At 46.2% G+C, this 16,185-nt stretch overlaps 1 protein-coding gene across 3 annotated transcripts in view; it reads left to right on the top strand.

The window, feature by feature from the left end:
- The first annotated feature begins 104 nt into the window (after nucleotides 1-104).
- LAMB1 (laminin subunit beta 1) overlaps nucleotides 105-16,185 on the top strand; it is a 75,138-nt gene continuing 59,057 nt past the window's right edge. For 2 of the 3 annotated variants that reach the window (XM_082632995.1, XM_082632993.1), the window contains exons 1-7: nucleotides 125-231; nucleotides 342-464; nucleotides 1,514-1,689; nucleotides 4,464-4,599; nucleotides 7,643-7,716; nucleotides 15,448-15,636; nucleotides 15,727-15,790. In XM_082632995.1, the coding sequence (XP_082489121.1) occupies nucleotides 428-464; nucleotides 1,514-1,689; nucleotides 4,464-4,599; nucleotides 7,643-7,716; nucleotides 15,448-15,636; nucleotides 15,727-15,790 (676 nt within the window). In that variant the 5' untranslated portion in view covers nucleotides 125-231; nucleotides 342-427. Of the gene's footprint in view, nucleotides 232-341; nucleotides 465-1,513; nucleotides 1,690-4,463; nucleotides 4,600-7,642; nucleotides 7,717-15,447; nucleotides 15,637-15,726; nucleotides 15,791-16,185 lie in introns of all 3 variants that reach the window. The other variant, XM_082632994.1, reaches the window with a different exon arrangement.

Raw genomic sequence — 16,185 nt, 5'->3', positions numbered from 1 at the left:
AAAACAAAAGAGGCGCCGGGGGAGGGTTGGACCTGGCCCTCACCCCCTCCCCGCCAAGTCGGGGCCGCCCGCCGCCCGCCCCCTCCGCCCCGGCTCCCCGAGTGCGCATGAGCAGAGGCGCCACCCTCGGTTCCTCCCAGGGCGAAACTTTCTAATTCCCTTCTTTGGGCTCCGGGGCTGCCAGGAGCCGGGAGAGTGCTCGCCCCGCCGGGTGAGGAGAACAAAGTGGCGGCGCGATTTTTCCCTCCCCATCCCCCCGCTTCCGTGGGAGCGGCAGGAAATGCGAGGGCCCCTCTTCTCTCCCTGAATATTTGCCTTTTTTTTCCTCTCCCCCTCTCCAGAAAGGAAGACGGCGGAAAAGAGCCGGCGGCTCGGCGGCCGTGTCCTGCCCTCCTCTGCTGTGTCCCCTCGGCTGCAGGGACTGGCCATGGGGCGGCTCCAGATGTTCGCGTTCAGTTTCTTAGGTAATTCCGAGAAAACGGTGGGGGAAGGGCGTGGGCTTGGACGCGGAGAAAGAATAAACCAAGCCCTTGGTCCCAGCTTCGGGGGAGCCTGGGGGTTCGGGAGAGGGGCCCGGTGGAAATTCTGCGCTGGGATTAAACGCCAGCGCCCTGGGTGGTAGCCGGGGACGGCGTGCGAGGATCGCAGGCGACTGCATCGCGGGGGGCTGTGCCAGAGCTCCGGGTGCTCCCGCGGCTGCCTCTCTGGGATTTGCATCTCCGGCCCTTTCTCGGTGGGTCTGTCCGTCGCTGGGGTCGGGCTTATTGGGGTGGAGGGCTCGCCGGGAGCCCATTTTCCGGGAAAGTGCCCCGAGCTGAGCGCAGGCTTCGTCCTGGGAACAGATTGGGGCCATGTGGCTTTAATTAACCATCGCTGTTTGCCCCCGGATGGCGCCAGAAACAGCTGGACCGGGAGCGTCCCCGGAATGACGAATTGTTGAAGCCAATCCAAAGCCGCAGGGACTGTCCACCGGCCCCTCGCTCGGGAGAGTGGCGTCCCCCGCGAGCCCCACCATCCCCTGTCGCCCGGCGAAGCGCCCGCGTCCTCCGAGCGTGCATGCACACACACTCACGCGCCCGCACGCTCACAGATTTCCGCGCACACACTCGCGCTGTCACGCCGAGCATACACACGCTGCCGCGTGCATGCGGGTTCACAGACACACGTGCGCGAGTACGGGTGTGCGGCGTTTGGCCACCTGCCTCCCTGCGCCCAGGTCCAGGCATGTCGAAGTGCCCGGATCTGCTTGCCGGGCAGATTAGGGTGGGCACGAGTGTAGGTGGGTTTCCTGGGAGTGATGCTCTCGGCTCTGGACAAACTTGGCGTCTCTGTTTCTGTCTGAATCCTCCTCTCCACGTCCTGCCTTCCCGGCCTCGCTCATCTCCCCATTGTGTCTCTTTTCTGTGTATCCTGCTTTTTTACTGAATCTACTCTCTCCCCGCCCCTGCTTATTCCCTTTGCTGGGGCCCGCTCCCTGCTTGTGCCCTACCCTGTCGCCTGACCCTTTCCACAGCCCTGTGCGGAGCCCAAGTGAGTGCTCAAGAACCCGAGTTCAGCTACGGCTGCGCCGAGGGCAGCTGCTACCCGGCCACCGGCGACCTTCTCATCGGCCGAGCCCAGAAGCTCTCGGTGACCTCGACCTGCGGGCTGTACAAACCCGAGCCTTACTGTATCGTCAGCCACCTCCAGGTGAGAGAAGAGATGGCTCCAGGGTCTGCGCGCGCCGCCTCCAGTCCAGACCGAAGGGGAAGGCCCAGGGGACTCCGCATCCTGCCAGCGATCCAGATAGGAAGCGCCGCAGCCAGGGAGTCCCGGGATTAGGCTGGTAGCTCTCACCCTTTTGCACTGTGGTGGCTCACAGTTTGCACAGTTGTATCCGCCAAACATTTCCTGCCGCGGCCACAGTCAGTGTGGAAAGGCAGGGCTGCAGACAGATCTGGTGGCCCCTGCCCCCAAGCCCTGACCTCCAAAAGACCCAGGCGTCTAAAAAACCCATGTCTCTTTTTTTGTTTGTTGGTTTGGTTTGTTTTTTAATCCTTTTCTCTTTGGAAATGTATATAAAAGGTGGTTTAACCTCTTCTTTTTTATATACTGAGTGGTGATCTTGGGCTTTTCCCAAATCTTTCACTTGGATAAAGAGTATTCCAGCACTGACAGACACCTTGCAAGGTCACTCCCGTCATGGAGAAAAACACTCCAATGTTTTTGTCTCCTCATTTGGTGCTGTTCCCATCTACTTCTGTTAGATAGGAGAATCAGATGCTTGCTTTTTCAAAATGCCCTGGTTGCCATGGTACCTGATAGAGGAGGACCAAAATGAAATTTCCGAGTGTTATCTGTTTCTAAAAGTAGACCCAGATCCTAGCTTTCAAAGGTCACGTTTTTTGTTTTTTGTTCTTGTTTTTGTTTTTTGCGGTACGCCGGCCTCTCACTGTTGTGGCCTCTCTGGATGCGGAGCACAGGCTCTGGACGCGCAGGCTTAGCGGCCATGGCTCACGGGCCCAGCCGCTCCGTGGCATGTGGGATCTTCCCGGACCGGGGCACGAACCCGTGTCCCCTGCATCGGCAGGCGGACTCTCAACCACTGCGCCACCAGGGAAGCCCCAAAGGTCACGTTTTTAATAAAACTAATTTTAAAAGAAGACACAAAGCATAAACCACCCAGAATCAGAATCCCTTTCCTTGGTTTTGAAAAGGGAGGCAGGTATCTCTGGCCTCTAAAGACAGCATAAGGGCTTAGTCTCCTGCGCAGGGTAAGTGCCAAGCCACTTGCTCTAAACTTGGTCACTGCACCCACCTGCAGATCTGCCCTTCAGGAGTGGGTCAGAATACCGTGTGGTTTGCAGGCAGATGCCTTCAAGTGGAGTCACGTTTACAAAGCAGAAGGAGAGCCCGTTCTGGAGACCCGATAAATTAAACCAAAGGAATGTGGTAAAGTGGATTCCACTTACTTGCTTCCAGCTTTATACGGAGATGTCTAGACTGCTTCCTCCTGATTAGAAGGGAGGCTGTAATTAAACTTTTTTTTAAGTTCTGGTAATTGTTCTCCAGTATTAGTTTCCTTGGCTACAAGTTACTGAAGGCAGTTGATGTTACCTTTTCTAATATTAACATGTAAATTTTACCTAAAATATTATGCTAACATTTACCCCCAAGGCCAGGACATCCTGTAAATGAATCACCAGGTCCTGAAACCAGCTTTGACCAGAATGAGAATTGGACTCTTTGCCTTAAAAGCAAGTAGAGCCAGACTCCCTGGTTTATGTGATTAGCCATGAAATTGTGGAGCAGTCTTCACAGATATTAGAGCCTAAAGAAAGGTACTGGGTGTGTACTTCTCTCAGACGTTGAACAGGTCAAAAATTGAGGTAGGAAGCGTAAGTATTTTGTCTAGGGTCCCATTGTATTCCTGACTTCTGGCTTCTATTTTCTAGTTGGTACATCTTGCCAGTCTCTAAATCCTTTTGGGAGGAAGGTGATAAGTAATAGCTAGCTAAATAAATACAAACATAAAAAGTACAGGCAGTTGATACTGTCCTTATAAGAATACCACCCTTGCTTAAATGTTTGTAAGATGTGTGTGGGTCTCTATAGATTTCCATCTCAGTGTCACTTTCAGAGCTAAGAATAATATGCATTTCAGAAAATCTTAGGAAAGCCTTATGTGGAAAAGGGAACTTTAAGTGACACTGTTTATAATTCACGGTGATGGAGTGCAAAGAGGGCTCTTTTGGCTGTGACCCCCATTTTAGGGAAAAGGAAAATGAGAAGAGAGAAGTTCAAAGCTACTCTAAAACCTAAAGTATATTTTCAGTTCGGGTCCAATTTGGTGTTCTTTGAATTGGTCCCAGTTTTCAGTGCTCCCAACATGAGAGTCTGGTGTCCTCTTCCTGGATATTCTGAGCAGTTTGTAGGCTAGCCTGCTCGCTGCCACTGCGAATTCACTGCTGGGGCAGAGAAGAAGCTAAGAAATCTTTATCTGTAGTTCCCAAAGCTTCTTAAATACGTCTGCCTAATACTTGGTTTCTGCTTTATATAGGTTTTCGAAAATCAGGCCAATTGAACTGTTCTCTTTTTATTTTCAGTTTGCTTTATGTCAGCAAAAATTCTCTAAAACCTCCTCTGCAGTTTGCTGCAAGAGTAAACTTCTCCAGCTATTCACTGAGATTAAGACTTAAGCCTAGAAGTTTCATTTTGATTAAATTAATAGCTTGTGGAAACAATGCCTTCTACTTCTGACCTTGAAGTTGCAAGAGAAGAGGAAAATTTCAGGAGTATTTCATACTCAGTTAAGTTAAAAAGTGAAAGACATATGACAGGCCATTTAAGTAATTTTGGCACATGCATTTTTCTTGAAGCAAGTAGGTTGGGTTTTGGTATTGTGGGCTTGATTTTGGTGTGTGTGTGTGCGTGCACGCGCGCGCGATTGCTTCCTAGACTCATAGAGCTGACTTTGCTTTCAGGAGGACAAAAAATGCTTCATATGCAATTCACAAGATCCTTATCATGAAACCCTGAACCCTGACAGTCATCTCATTGAAAATGTGGTCACGACATTTGCTCCAAACCGTCTTAAGATCTGGTGGCAATCCGAAAATGGTATGTGGTTGGTATGGGGATAAGTTCTAAGGAGTGTGATTGGTCACCTGGAAGGGGTTTACGGGCTACTGGGTGTTTGTAATTACGATTGGTTTCTCTATCCTGGAATTATGGCCTTTGACAGATTTACTGCCTGAAGCACTAACTTCTCTTGGTAAAATCCAATCCTTCTTCCTGAAGTATGCACTTCCTATAAGAAAGAAGTCTTTCATGCAAGACCAAAGGAGTATTTCATAGTCTTCATCCTGAGGAGGCCTTGGGGAGCGTGGGCATGGGCCGGGGGCAGTCTGGGGAGGGCGTGGGAAGGCCCTGCACCATCTCAGGCCCTTATTCCTCCACAAAACAGCATCTTTCATTTTGATCAACTCCAAAGGAAAGGGCAGAATCGACACCCACCATCTTCCTTCCATCTAGAGAACATTTAATCATAGTACTCTGAATATACACTAGATGTAGTTTTTCAGACTCAACGTGGATAATGACCCCAAGTCAGCTTTTCCAGTGAGTGTGTGAATCCCACCGTTTTTCCTTTCTTTGCCTCTTGGGTTTTGGTTTAATAAATTCATCAGATACGATGTTACTGTTGAGGTACAACTAAGCCCAAATTAGTTTTGCATTTGCTTCAAACTTGAATGCTGAAATTTGAGGACTAAAGGTAGAGTTCATGTGTTTGTCATTAACAATGTTACCATTAGATCTTTTTTTTTTTAATGTTTTTCTTCTTTTTTTAAAATTAATTAATTAATTTATGGCTGTGTTGGGTCTTTGTTTCTGTGTGAGGGCTTTCTCTAGTTGTGGCAGGCGGGGGCCACTCTTCATCGCTGTGCGCGGGCCTCTCACTATCACGGCCTCTCTTGTTGCGGAGCACAGGCTCCAGACGCACAGGCTCAGTAATTGTGGCTCACGGGCCCAGTTGCTCCGGGATCTTCCCAGACCAGGGCTCCAACCCGTGTCCCGTGCATTGGCAGGCAGATTCTCAACCACTGCGCCATCAGGGAAGTCCCGACCATTAGATCCTTTTTACACAACATTTATGAGAAAGGACTCTCAAAGAGTGAATCTAAGCCTGGGCAGAGAAAGCCTGGGACTTCTGAAACCACATAGAGCTTATGACAAATGTGGGACGTTTCTGACTGTCCACGTTTTTCCAGTGAGACCGAAAGACAATTAGAAGAAGGATGCCTCAACATCAGTATCAAGTTGATAGACAGTAAAATAGTTCATCACGTGCTATTGTTCTAGAGTAGGGTTTTTCTTGGTTACATCAGTAGTTAATCAGTCTCTACAGCTTTGAGTTTGTGGGACAAAAGAGGCCAAATGCCAGAAAGAAGGGATTTTCAAATAGAGGGGTTTGAGGGCACTGTCACTGTCACAAGAGATCAGATGAGATTAGGTGGATGGAACTTAGTTTTAGAAAGTCAGACTGAATGTGACTGTCCCCTCTCATCTCTCTGCTGTCTGATAGGTCACAAGTGAAGACTTTCTTTAGGAATGTGATTTTATCTATTTATATTTTGTCCAAGATGAGCTTTACGTGACGTGTTAAATTATCAGTGTTCAGGCCCAGAAACAGTCTTGGAATGTGCAGCTACTTTTAACTTACCCCTCATGATGCTTTATCCCTAGGTCCGACAGAAATCAAGTACACTATAGAAGAATGATCTCATTTCTTTTCTCCGTGCATTTTTCTTCCCATACTTAAAAAAAAAAAAAACCTGCAGTGCTTTATCAGGTTAGGAATCTAAAATGGAATGTGCTTTTCAAGCCCACATTGCCGGATACGTTCTTATGTTACAGAACTGGTCCTAGTCTTGCTCGTACTTTACACTATTTCGTTATCTCTTCATTTTAAACATATAGTGCAGGTCTTTAAAAGCCTGGGAAAGGAGAGACAGATAGTTGCTTAGCTAACATTGTCCCTCAAAAAGAAAGGCGGAGAGTAGGTTTGTAGTTCGTTTCTTTCTAATAAGTTAGATAAGGTTAGTTAGCACGGCTATGTTTTTCTTTAACATTCCAACTAACTCATATCCGTTCCAGTGACCACTTCCCCCCAACCCCCATCCCCAATTGACTTGGCAGTTGTCCAGTGGGAGAGTTTATTTCAAAAGTCTACTGATTTCCTGAAAATACACCAGCCTGTGACATGATTCATCCCGACACATTCCTGTCTTCCTGCATTTAAGACTTACTTTGCTTCAGAAGATGGACCCCCAAAAGCTCTCTGGAGCACAGGAAATGTGGAAAGGTCTCCTTCACTAAACAGGCAGGCTTGAGGGCCCAAGGGATTGGGGAGGAGGTGCTTTCTGTCCCTGGAATTCCAGTGGATTGACCCCCAGGGCATAGTGCAGAGGCTCATTTGTTTGTTCAGGCTTTCCCCTGAAAGGGAAGATGTTAGTATTTGTTCTGGGCCAGTTTATTTATTTGACCCATTCTTGGTCTCTTTGGCATTGTTTCTCAGTTGTGGAAATGCACCCAAAGGCTTCTCCATCAGGGATAGGTTTTTCTAAATTGGAGTGTAACTCACAAAACGTGGTGGACTCTTATTTGTTTTCTTTGCTGCTGCACAGAAAAAAAGGAATATTTGTGTTTCGACTGGAAGAGGATTGTGTTCCTGGGCTTCAGACAGCGAAGCTGAACCCCTACTGTGCACAGGAAGTGCCCCCTCTTGTTTCCCCTTTGAGAGTCCCTTGGCTTAGTGGGTTGGGAAGACTTTTCATTTTTTTTCTAAGCAAAAGATGTCTTTCTTGACAGCAACTAAAGGCTGTCATTCTGACATTCTGCCAGATGTCTTGTTCCAGGGAACACATTCAATACGTTGAACTCCAGAATGATTTATGAACAACTGAGGAATCATTCTCAGCTGTGCTCCATCACCTGAATCAAGCCAGGGTTTTATCATTACTTATCTTCAGCTTAAGATGGACTGCAGAGAGAACTTCTATGCGGAGCCTAAGGATACTTGAAGAGAATAGTCTCAGTTGTTCACAGATGTTCCTGTTTACCTTGCTGTTTCCTTTTGTCTTTTCAAAAAACTCTCCTATAGGCGTGGAAAATGTAACTATCCAACTGGATCTGGAAGCAGAATTCCATTTCACTCATCTCATCATGACCTTCAAGGTAAGGAATCCCTAACTTTGTCACAAATTCCCCTTTCAAAATGGATGGCTGTTGCGAGTTGGCCTCAGTGGGAACCTAAACATTATTGTTGCTATAAATTGGGATAATTGAACAGCTTTCCAACATGGGCATGAAGAACTACGCTTAACAGATACTCTCTCTTCATGGCAGTAAGTAGAGAGAGCCACTGTTCTAAGATGATTCGACTGTAAACTTTTAATTAGATATCTGTTTATTTCCCCATGGAGACAGGCAGCTTTGACTTGCTCCCAAATCATAGTAAGACATCTGGAGAGTCAGGCCCTCCTCCCTTGGGTTGATGTTTTAATGCTGACTTTGGTAACTGAAAAGGAAGTGTATTATCTTTAGTTTTCAAGGTTTTGCAAAATATGTGGGAACGGTTTTTGAGTTCCTTAAGAAATGTGCCTGCCTTCTTCAACGTGGATTTTTCCCATCCTTTTTCTTTGAGAGATGTAAAATGACTCCAGGACTAGGGAATGTCTGTGTACAAAGTCCCTTTGTTTCTTCTTAAGCAGCTGCCTGGAAATGACAGGCTTCACATGGCTTAAAGTACATGTTGGTGCACACAAAACCTATAATTTACTTATTGCTTCTCAGATTAAAATCACTTTTGAATCGTTTTCAGTTGGGGGCCTTATCTATACCTTCTCAGGTTTGGAAGAGGTGCCAGGGGTAGGTTTACAGTGTGGGCGGGTAGCCATGAAAGTCTTACTTGTGTCCTCTGCCTAAGCCTGGGCGGCCAAGGGCCAGGGGTGGGCGTGGAAGTCACAGCGTGACTAGGAGGGCTGCTGGGCTGCTGATCCCCAGGCCTGAGCTCTTCCTCCCCTTGCTCCTCCACGGGAACCTGCTGTTGCTGGTTGGGGTGGGTGGGGGGAAGGTTTACACTGTGGCACCTGGTCCCGCGAGGGGTGGGGAGGACTTTCCCTAAACCACGCCTTGTCCCTTCATTGGCCATGTGCTCAGCCTAGCAGTTAGAATTGAGACTCAGCTTTGGATGTTGCCTTCATGTTATGGGACACCTAAAAATACTCAAAATCGTCTTTATTAATGTTTATGGTGCTATCTTTTACTTTGTTCGTTTTCTCCTTTTAAAAGGTAAAACTACCTTTTATGGGTAGTTCATTTATATCCAAAAGTCGGGTGGGCACATATCCTGTAGTTGAATACTCATTCAAGTGAATACAATGGGCCAAAGATGAAGTTCTGCACGGAAGTGCTGAAAGTCAAACAGAGGAGGTGGTGATTAAACTGAGACCTAAAGAATGGGTACACGTTGGCAGAACTCATCCTTTGGGCCCCTAGTTCACGTGTGAAAAGCAACATCTACAGGGTTGCACAGACTTGGGTGTGACTCCCCATCCTGTCCCTTACTGGCGTGTGTGGCCAGAGCTTCTCCTTCCTCTCTGGTAAAATGGGAAGAAAAATAACACCTGCATTATAGGTTGTGTGGCACACCCCTCTGCCCTGGGGGTAGGAATGATCTTACCACCCTGGCGTGTAATGGGAGCCTGACTGCTTTTATATATGCTGATGCTTGGCATGTAGTAATTGCTTTACAAATACGGCCTAAATATGTGGATAAATGAATTCAGTCATCTTCTGTTTGTAAGAAACTGCCTTAGATTTTAAAGATAGCATGTTCCTGCTCTGCGCTGTCCGGAAGCTCCAGTCTTCTAGGGGAGAAATACGTACTTGCAAATAACTTTCAATACAAGGTAGGATGTGCTCACTGCTATAGCAGAAGTTCAGGTAATGTACATGGGCAGGGAGGAGAGTGAGATTCACTTTTGCCTGGGATAAAGGAGAAAGCTTTACGAGGAGAGGACTGGGATTGCACTTGACCTGGGCCAGGAAGAGTGAACAGGATTTTAGGGAGAGCAGGTAAAAGAGAAACCCTTCTTGGCAGTGTGAGAGCAAAGCTCTGGTGGTGGGACAGTTCGGGCAGAGTTTGTTCAACACGTACTATGTAGACGTGCCCTGAACTTGGGCTGGTGAAGAGAGGAGCGGGAAGTAAGGTTACAGCCAGAAGGACCTTGCTTCCTTGCTGAGGGGTGTGAACTTCATAGAAAATGGGAAGCCATCGACAGGAAATGAGACCTGTGTTTCCGGAAGGGAGCCAAGAGGAAATGCAGAGGAGGGCCTGGGGCATGGAGAAGAGAGGGCACAGAGGCAGGGGGCTCTCAAGGTCAGCGGTCAGGGGGAGCTGGAACTGCCTTAGGCAGGGGTGGTGGTAACGCCAAGGCTGGCTGTGGCTCTCAAGTAGGAGGAAGCCTCCTGCTGCAACCCAGGGTCCTGGCAGTGTGACCTGGAGAGCTTTTCCCAGTCCCACGGCTCCCTTTGCTGCCCTCTCTGCTACCCTCTGCTACTGTGGCCTTGGAGAGTCATTGCCGAGAGGAGGAGCCCCTGTTTTCTAAGGGAGTCAGTCGGACCCTTTAGAATCAAGACTCAGCTATGAGTTGGAGAAAGATTAGAAGCAGAACAGCAGAAGGCAGGGATGAGTCAAAAATTACTGAGTTGTCCAAGCTGGGGAACCAGGAGGGTGGTGATACCATTGAGTGGTGAGGACAGGCAGAGGGCGAGGATGAAGAGTGTGTTTATTCCTTTTTTAAAAAAATTTATTTTATTGAAGTATAGTTGGTTTTCAATGTTCTGTTAAGTTCTGCTGTACAGCAAAGTGATTCAGTTATGAAAACGAATGTATATATATGTATATTATTTTCCTTTATGGTTTATCACAGGACATTGAGTATAGTTCCCTGTGCTATACAGTAGGACCTTGTTGTTTATCCGTTCTGTATGTAATAGTTTTCATCTGCTAACCCCAAACTCCCAATTCCTCCCTCCCCACCCTCCTCCCCCTTGGCAGTCACAAGTCTGTTCTCTATGTCTGTGAGTCTGTTTCTGTTTCGTAGATAAGTTCATTTGGGTCATATTTTAGATTCCACATAATAGGTGATAGTATATGGTATTTGTCTTCCTGTTTCTGACTTAGTATGATAATCTCTAGGTCCATCTTTGCTGTTGCAAATGGCATTATTTCGTTCATTTTTATGGCTGAGTAGTATTCCATTGTATATATGTACCACATCTTCTTTATCCATTCGTCTGTTGATGGATATTGAGGTTGCTTCCACGTCTTGGCTTTTGTGAATAGTGCTGTTATGAACACAGGGGTGCATGTATCTTTGAATTATAGTTTTGTCTGGGTGTATGCCCAGGAGTGGGATTGCTGGATCTTACGAGAGTGTGTTTGTTCTAACTTGTGTTTGCGTGGACATGGCTGTTTAGTAAGTGGATTGGATTTTCTTAGGGTAGCAAAACCCAGTTAGCATATCCACAGTCTGTTTTTGTTCATAGCCAAAGGTTTCCAAACTCACAGCTCTTTTGTTTAGTATAAATTCAGAGGCAGCTATGCAGCAGTGTGAGGCCCGAGAGGGTCAATGACTCAGCAGTGAACCTGGAAAGGCTTCCCTTCTGTAGGTAAAATGTGTTGTCCCAGTTTCCAGCAGCTTCCTAACTTCACAGGAAATTGGATAACTCGTCAATGGCCTTTTGGGACTCAGAAGGTTCCAGAAGGGAGAGAGAAGGAAGCACAGCCAGGACTGGCTATAAGGCTTTTCCTCTCTGCTGTCTTGTGCCACAGAGACATCAGGCTGGTCTCTTTCCAAAGTGTTGCCACCCACGAGGCAGGTCCCCTGGGGAGTTTGCCTTGGTTCAGTTATTGTTTTTTTCCCCCTTTGTTTAAAATTTTTAGTCTAATACTCTTTTGGGTTTAATAAAGTACCATTTTCTTATATTTCTGAATAGGTTAAAAAAAAACAAAAACCTGAGCAACTAGTAAATGTATAAGTCAAGGAATCTGTCGAAATGTGACTTTCCACTTCCTTACCCTTGTCTCCTTTTATCCTTGAGAAAGACCATCAGGATTATGAAGGATGGTACAAGGAGAACTGGGCATGTACTAGTTTTCACCCTTAGTTGTCACCCAGATTTGTCAAGCATTTGTTTTATTTTTTTTATGGTCCTGTTCAAGTTCTTATATGGGTCGTCTTGGCCCCCAACATTTACTCTCTTAAAAAAATTTTTTATTTCTATTTATTTATTTATTTATTTATTTATTTGCGGTACGCGAGCCTCTCACTGTTGTGGCCTCTCCTGTTGCGGAGCACAGGCTCCGGACGCGCAGACTCAGCGGCCATGGCTCACGGGCCCAGCCGCTCCGCGGCATGTGGGATCTTCCCGGACTGGGGCACGAACCCGTGTCCCCTGCATCGGCAGGCGGACTCTCAACCACTGCGCCACCAGGGAAGCCCTATTTTAATGTATTTTTAAAGGTTACTTTCCATTTACAGTTATTAGAAAATATTGGCTGTACTCCGTGTTGTACAACACGATACATCCTGGAGCCTGTCTTATGCCAAGTAGCTTGTGCCTCCCACTTCCCCGCCCCTCCCCCACCCCCCACTGGTAACCACTAGTTCTCTGTATCTATGAGTCAAGCACTGGTTTAAATTCAGAAGTGACTGTCTCTGTTGAGGCTCCGTTTGCTGAGTTGCCTTAACTTTCTTGGTCTTCCTCCATCGTCATCTGACTGCCACTTCCCGAAAGGCACTTACCCTGTTCATCACTGTTGAAGCTTTTGCCTATTTTTAGTGCTCATTCTGCTTCATCTCTTTTTTTCCCGTTGCCCCTGTTCACCACACCCTCTTAAATCTCCATGCTGCCTCAGTTTCCAGAATTCTTGTCTTTTTCCTCCTTCCTCTCTGACATCCATTTTTCAGGCTTCTATGACACCATTAGCCAGTGAGGCAAACAAGATCTTCATTCAGCCTGGATTTGAAAGGTCTTCATTCAGTCTGGATTGAAATCTCTCTGCCAGTACCTGGCGAGTTAACTAATGTCCCTGAGCCTCGATTTCCTCATCTGTCAGACAAATGTGTTGTTAAGGTATGTTAGTTTGCCAGGGCTGCCATAACACAGTAGCACAGACTGGGTGGCTTGAACAACAGAAATGTATTTTCTAGGGTTCTCAAGGGACAAAGTTTGAGATCAAGGTGTCGGCAGAGTTGGTTTCTTCTGTGGCCTCTTTCTCTCCTTGGCTTTTATTTTTTTATTTATTTTTTATTTTGTTTGTTTGTTTTTTGCAATACGCAGGCCCCTCACTGTTGTGGCCTCTCCCGTTGCGGAGCACAGGCTCCGGACGCACAGGCTCAGTGGCCATGGCTCACGGGCCCAGCCGCTCCGCAGCATGTGGGATCCTCCCGGAGCAGGGCACGAACCCGTGTCCCCTGCATTGGCAGGCGGACTCCCAACCACTGCGCCACCAGGGAAGCCCTCTCCTTGGCTTTTAGATGAATGTCTTCTCCCTGTGTCTTCACCTGGTCTTCTGTCTGGACCTGTCTGTGTCCTGATGTCTTGTTCTCAGAAGGGCACCAGTCATATGTGATTAGGGTCCACTCCAGTGACCTCGCTTTATTTTAATTACCCCTTTAAAGACCCTATCTCCAAATACAGTTATAGTCTGAGGTACTAGGGATTAGGTCTTAAACATCAGAATTTGGGAAGGACACAGTTCAGCCCGTAATGGAAGGTTAAGTGAAATAATGTGATTAAAGTTCCCAGCACCCCTCTCTTGTCTTCTACTAGCCCTTGGTTGATGTTAGAGCACTGACTTAGCTCTCTTTTATCTTGTTCTTTTCTTTTTGAGGGGAAATTAAATATTTGGAGGTTTCAAATACTGTATGTATACAGTGCCTCCCAAATCCATGTTTCAAGTTCCATTCTCATAGCTGAGTCCAAGACCACTGTTTCCAGTTGTCCAGGGGGCGTCTCGATTCTGAGACCTTGCACGTAACTAGACCAAAACTACATGCCTTTGCTTCTCTTCCGTATCTTTGTTAGTACTAGCACACGTGCCCACCTACCTAAGCTCAGGGGTTCCTGTTTCTTTCTTCTCCCTCCCTTTCCACTGGAATCAAACTGATCACCAAGTGCAATTCAGCATATTTTACTTCCAGTAAATTTTCAGAGCAGTCAATCCTATCCCTTTATCGCCATCCACACTGTAATGCTTGAGTTAAGACCTTCATCTTTTTTCTGTCACTTGGTTCCCTTGTCTTTTGTGTTGTCCATGTCCAATAACTGCCAGAGTTGTTTTTCTGAAGTGCAATCTAAGCGTTTCATTCTGAAACACTTAAATGTTTCAGTATTCCCCTTCATTGCATGAAGATAAAGTAAACCCCTTAGCATGGCAACACATTCCTTCCCAACCAACCCCTCCTGCCACCTGTAACCATCTCTACCCACTGTCCAGAAAACACCCAGTTACCGTTTTAAGATAAGTTTAATGCCATCTTCTCTCTGAAGCATTCCCTAGTTGTGTGTGTGTGTGTGTGTGTGTGTGTGTGTGTGTCTGCACACGCATGCTAAAATATACGTAGCACAGAATTTGCTTTTTTAATCATTTTTAAATGTGCAGTTCTGATGGCAGTAGGTATATTCACGATGTTGTGCGACCAACACCACTATCTCCAGAACTTTTTCATCACCCCAAGTAGAAACCCTCTACCCGTTAAGCAATAGGTCCTCATCACTCCCTCTTCCCAGCCCCTCTTTTGCAGTACGTGGCCTCTCACTGTTGTAGCCTCTCCCGTTGCGGAGCACAGGCTCAGCGGCCATGGCTCACGGGCCCAGCCGCTCCGCGGCATGTGGGATCTTCCCGGACTGGGGCACGAACCCGTGTCCCCTGCATCAGCAGGCGGACTCTCAACCACTGCGCCACCAGGGAAGCCCCTTCCCAGCCCTCTTAACCTCTAATCTACTTTCTGTCTCTATGTACTTGCCTATTCCATATGTTTCATATAAGTGGAATCACACATTATTCTTCTGTGTTTGGCTTATTTCACTTAGAGTAATGTTTCCAAGGTTCATCCATGTTGTAGGAAGTATCAGAATTTCATTCTTTTTTATTGCCGAATAACAGTCCATTGCATGTATATATCACCTTTTGTGTATCTGTTTATCCACTGATGGACACTTGAGTGGTTTCCACTTGTTTGGCGATTGTGAATGATGCTGCTCTGACTGTTCATGTACAAGTGTCCATCTGAGTCCCTGTTTTCAGTTCTTTGGGGTGTGTAGCTGGAATTGCAGGATTCTCTAGCTTCTTGGGTTAGTAATTCCTTCCTCTTGTTTTCCCAAAGCACACCACATGTGACTCTATTATAGTGTTTGACGAATTGTTTTGTAAATAATTTCTGCCCATTCCTGTATCTCATTGGACAGCATTAGTTACAACATTTAGACCCCTGTCTAGTACCGAGTAGCTGTCATTACACATCTACTGAATGATTAAATGAATGAATGAAAGAAGGAGCACTCAAGCTAAGCAGTCATTTCATGGGCATGGTGGCTAAATGCACCAAAACTTGTATGCTATTAAGGCCTGTTTATAATCAGCTTCTAAATAGGAAAAGCTTACTAGTCTCTAGTAAGGTGGGAGCAAGTGCAAAATTTAGAGGCGAGACACTTTTCTGTGCAAAGAGGCTCCATGGAACAGCTTGAAATATTTGAAATCCAGCCACAGTCTGAAATACCAACCACCTGCAGTCAGGGTTTGTGGCACACAATTGAATGATATTTTCCTCTGAGATTTTAAAATACAGATTACCAATAAAAACGTCCAATGAGTCTCTTCCACCCTGCTTTTAGACATTCCGTCCAGCCGCTATGCTGATAGAACGATCGTCCGACTTTGGAAAAACCTGGGGTGTATACAGATACTTTGCCTATGATTGTGAGAGCTCGTTTCCTGGCATTTCCACCGGCCCCATGAAAAAAGTCGATGATATAATTTGTGATTCCCGATATTCTGACATTGAACCCTCAACGGAAGGAGAGGTTTGTTTGTTCTTTTTGTTTTCCATTCTACTTACAAATCTAGTTTTGGATCATTGCAAAAATACCAATTACTCTTACATCTATTTTTAGGTGATTTTTCGTGCTTTAGATCCTGCTTTCAGAATAGAAGATCCTTACAGTCCAAGGATACAGAGTAAGCTTGTTTTCAAATAAAAGCTTTAATGAAGAACAGCAATCATGGGAGAATGCTTACCCAGAGCACTGCTACCCAGAATCTAAATATCAAGTGCTAATTCCACCCTCTCCATTTCCTTCTTTCTTTGCAATGCTCTTGAAATTGGCAGTTATCAGTCCTCACTGAAGGGGAACACGTTTTGATAAGAGTAAAAGGTTTGTGTCATAAGACCCCAAACCATTATGCTGGCCATAATACCTTATTTATTGCTCAGTATCATATATATATGACACGTGTGTATATATATCGCATATATGATACATACCACATATTATGCATACATATATATAATTATGTATATAAAGGTACAGATTAGGCCATTGTAACAAAGTGTCCCCAAAAATGCAGTGTCT

Source organism: Mesoplodon mirus (assembly GCF_964341445.2).
Source record: "Mesoplodon mirus genome assembly, chromosome: 9".
NCBI lineage: Eukaryota > Metazoa > Chordata > Mammalia > Artiodactyla > Ziphiidae > Mesoplodon > Mesoplodon mirus.
Note: the sequence above shows the minus strand (reverse complement) of the source record. Positions and strands in the feature narration are given on the sequence as shown.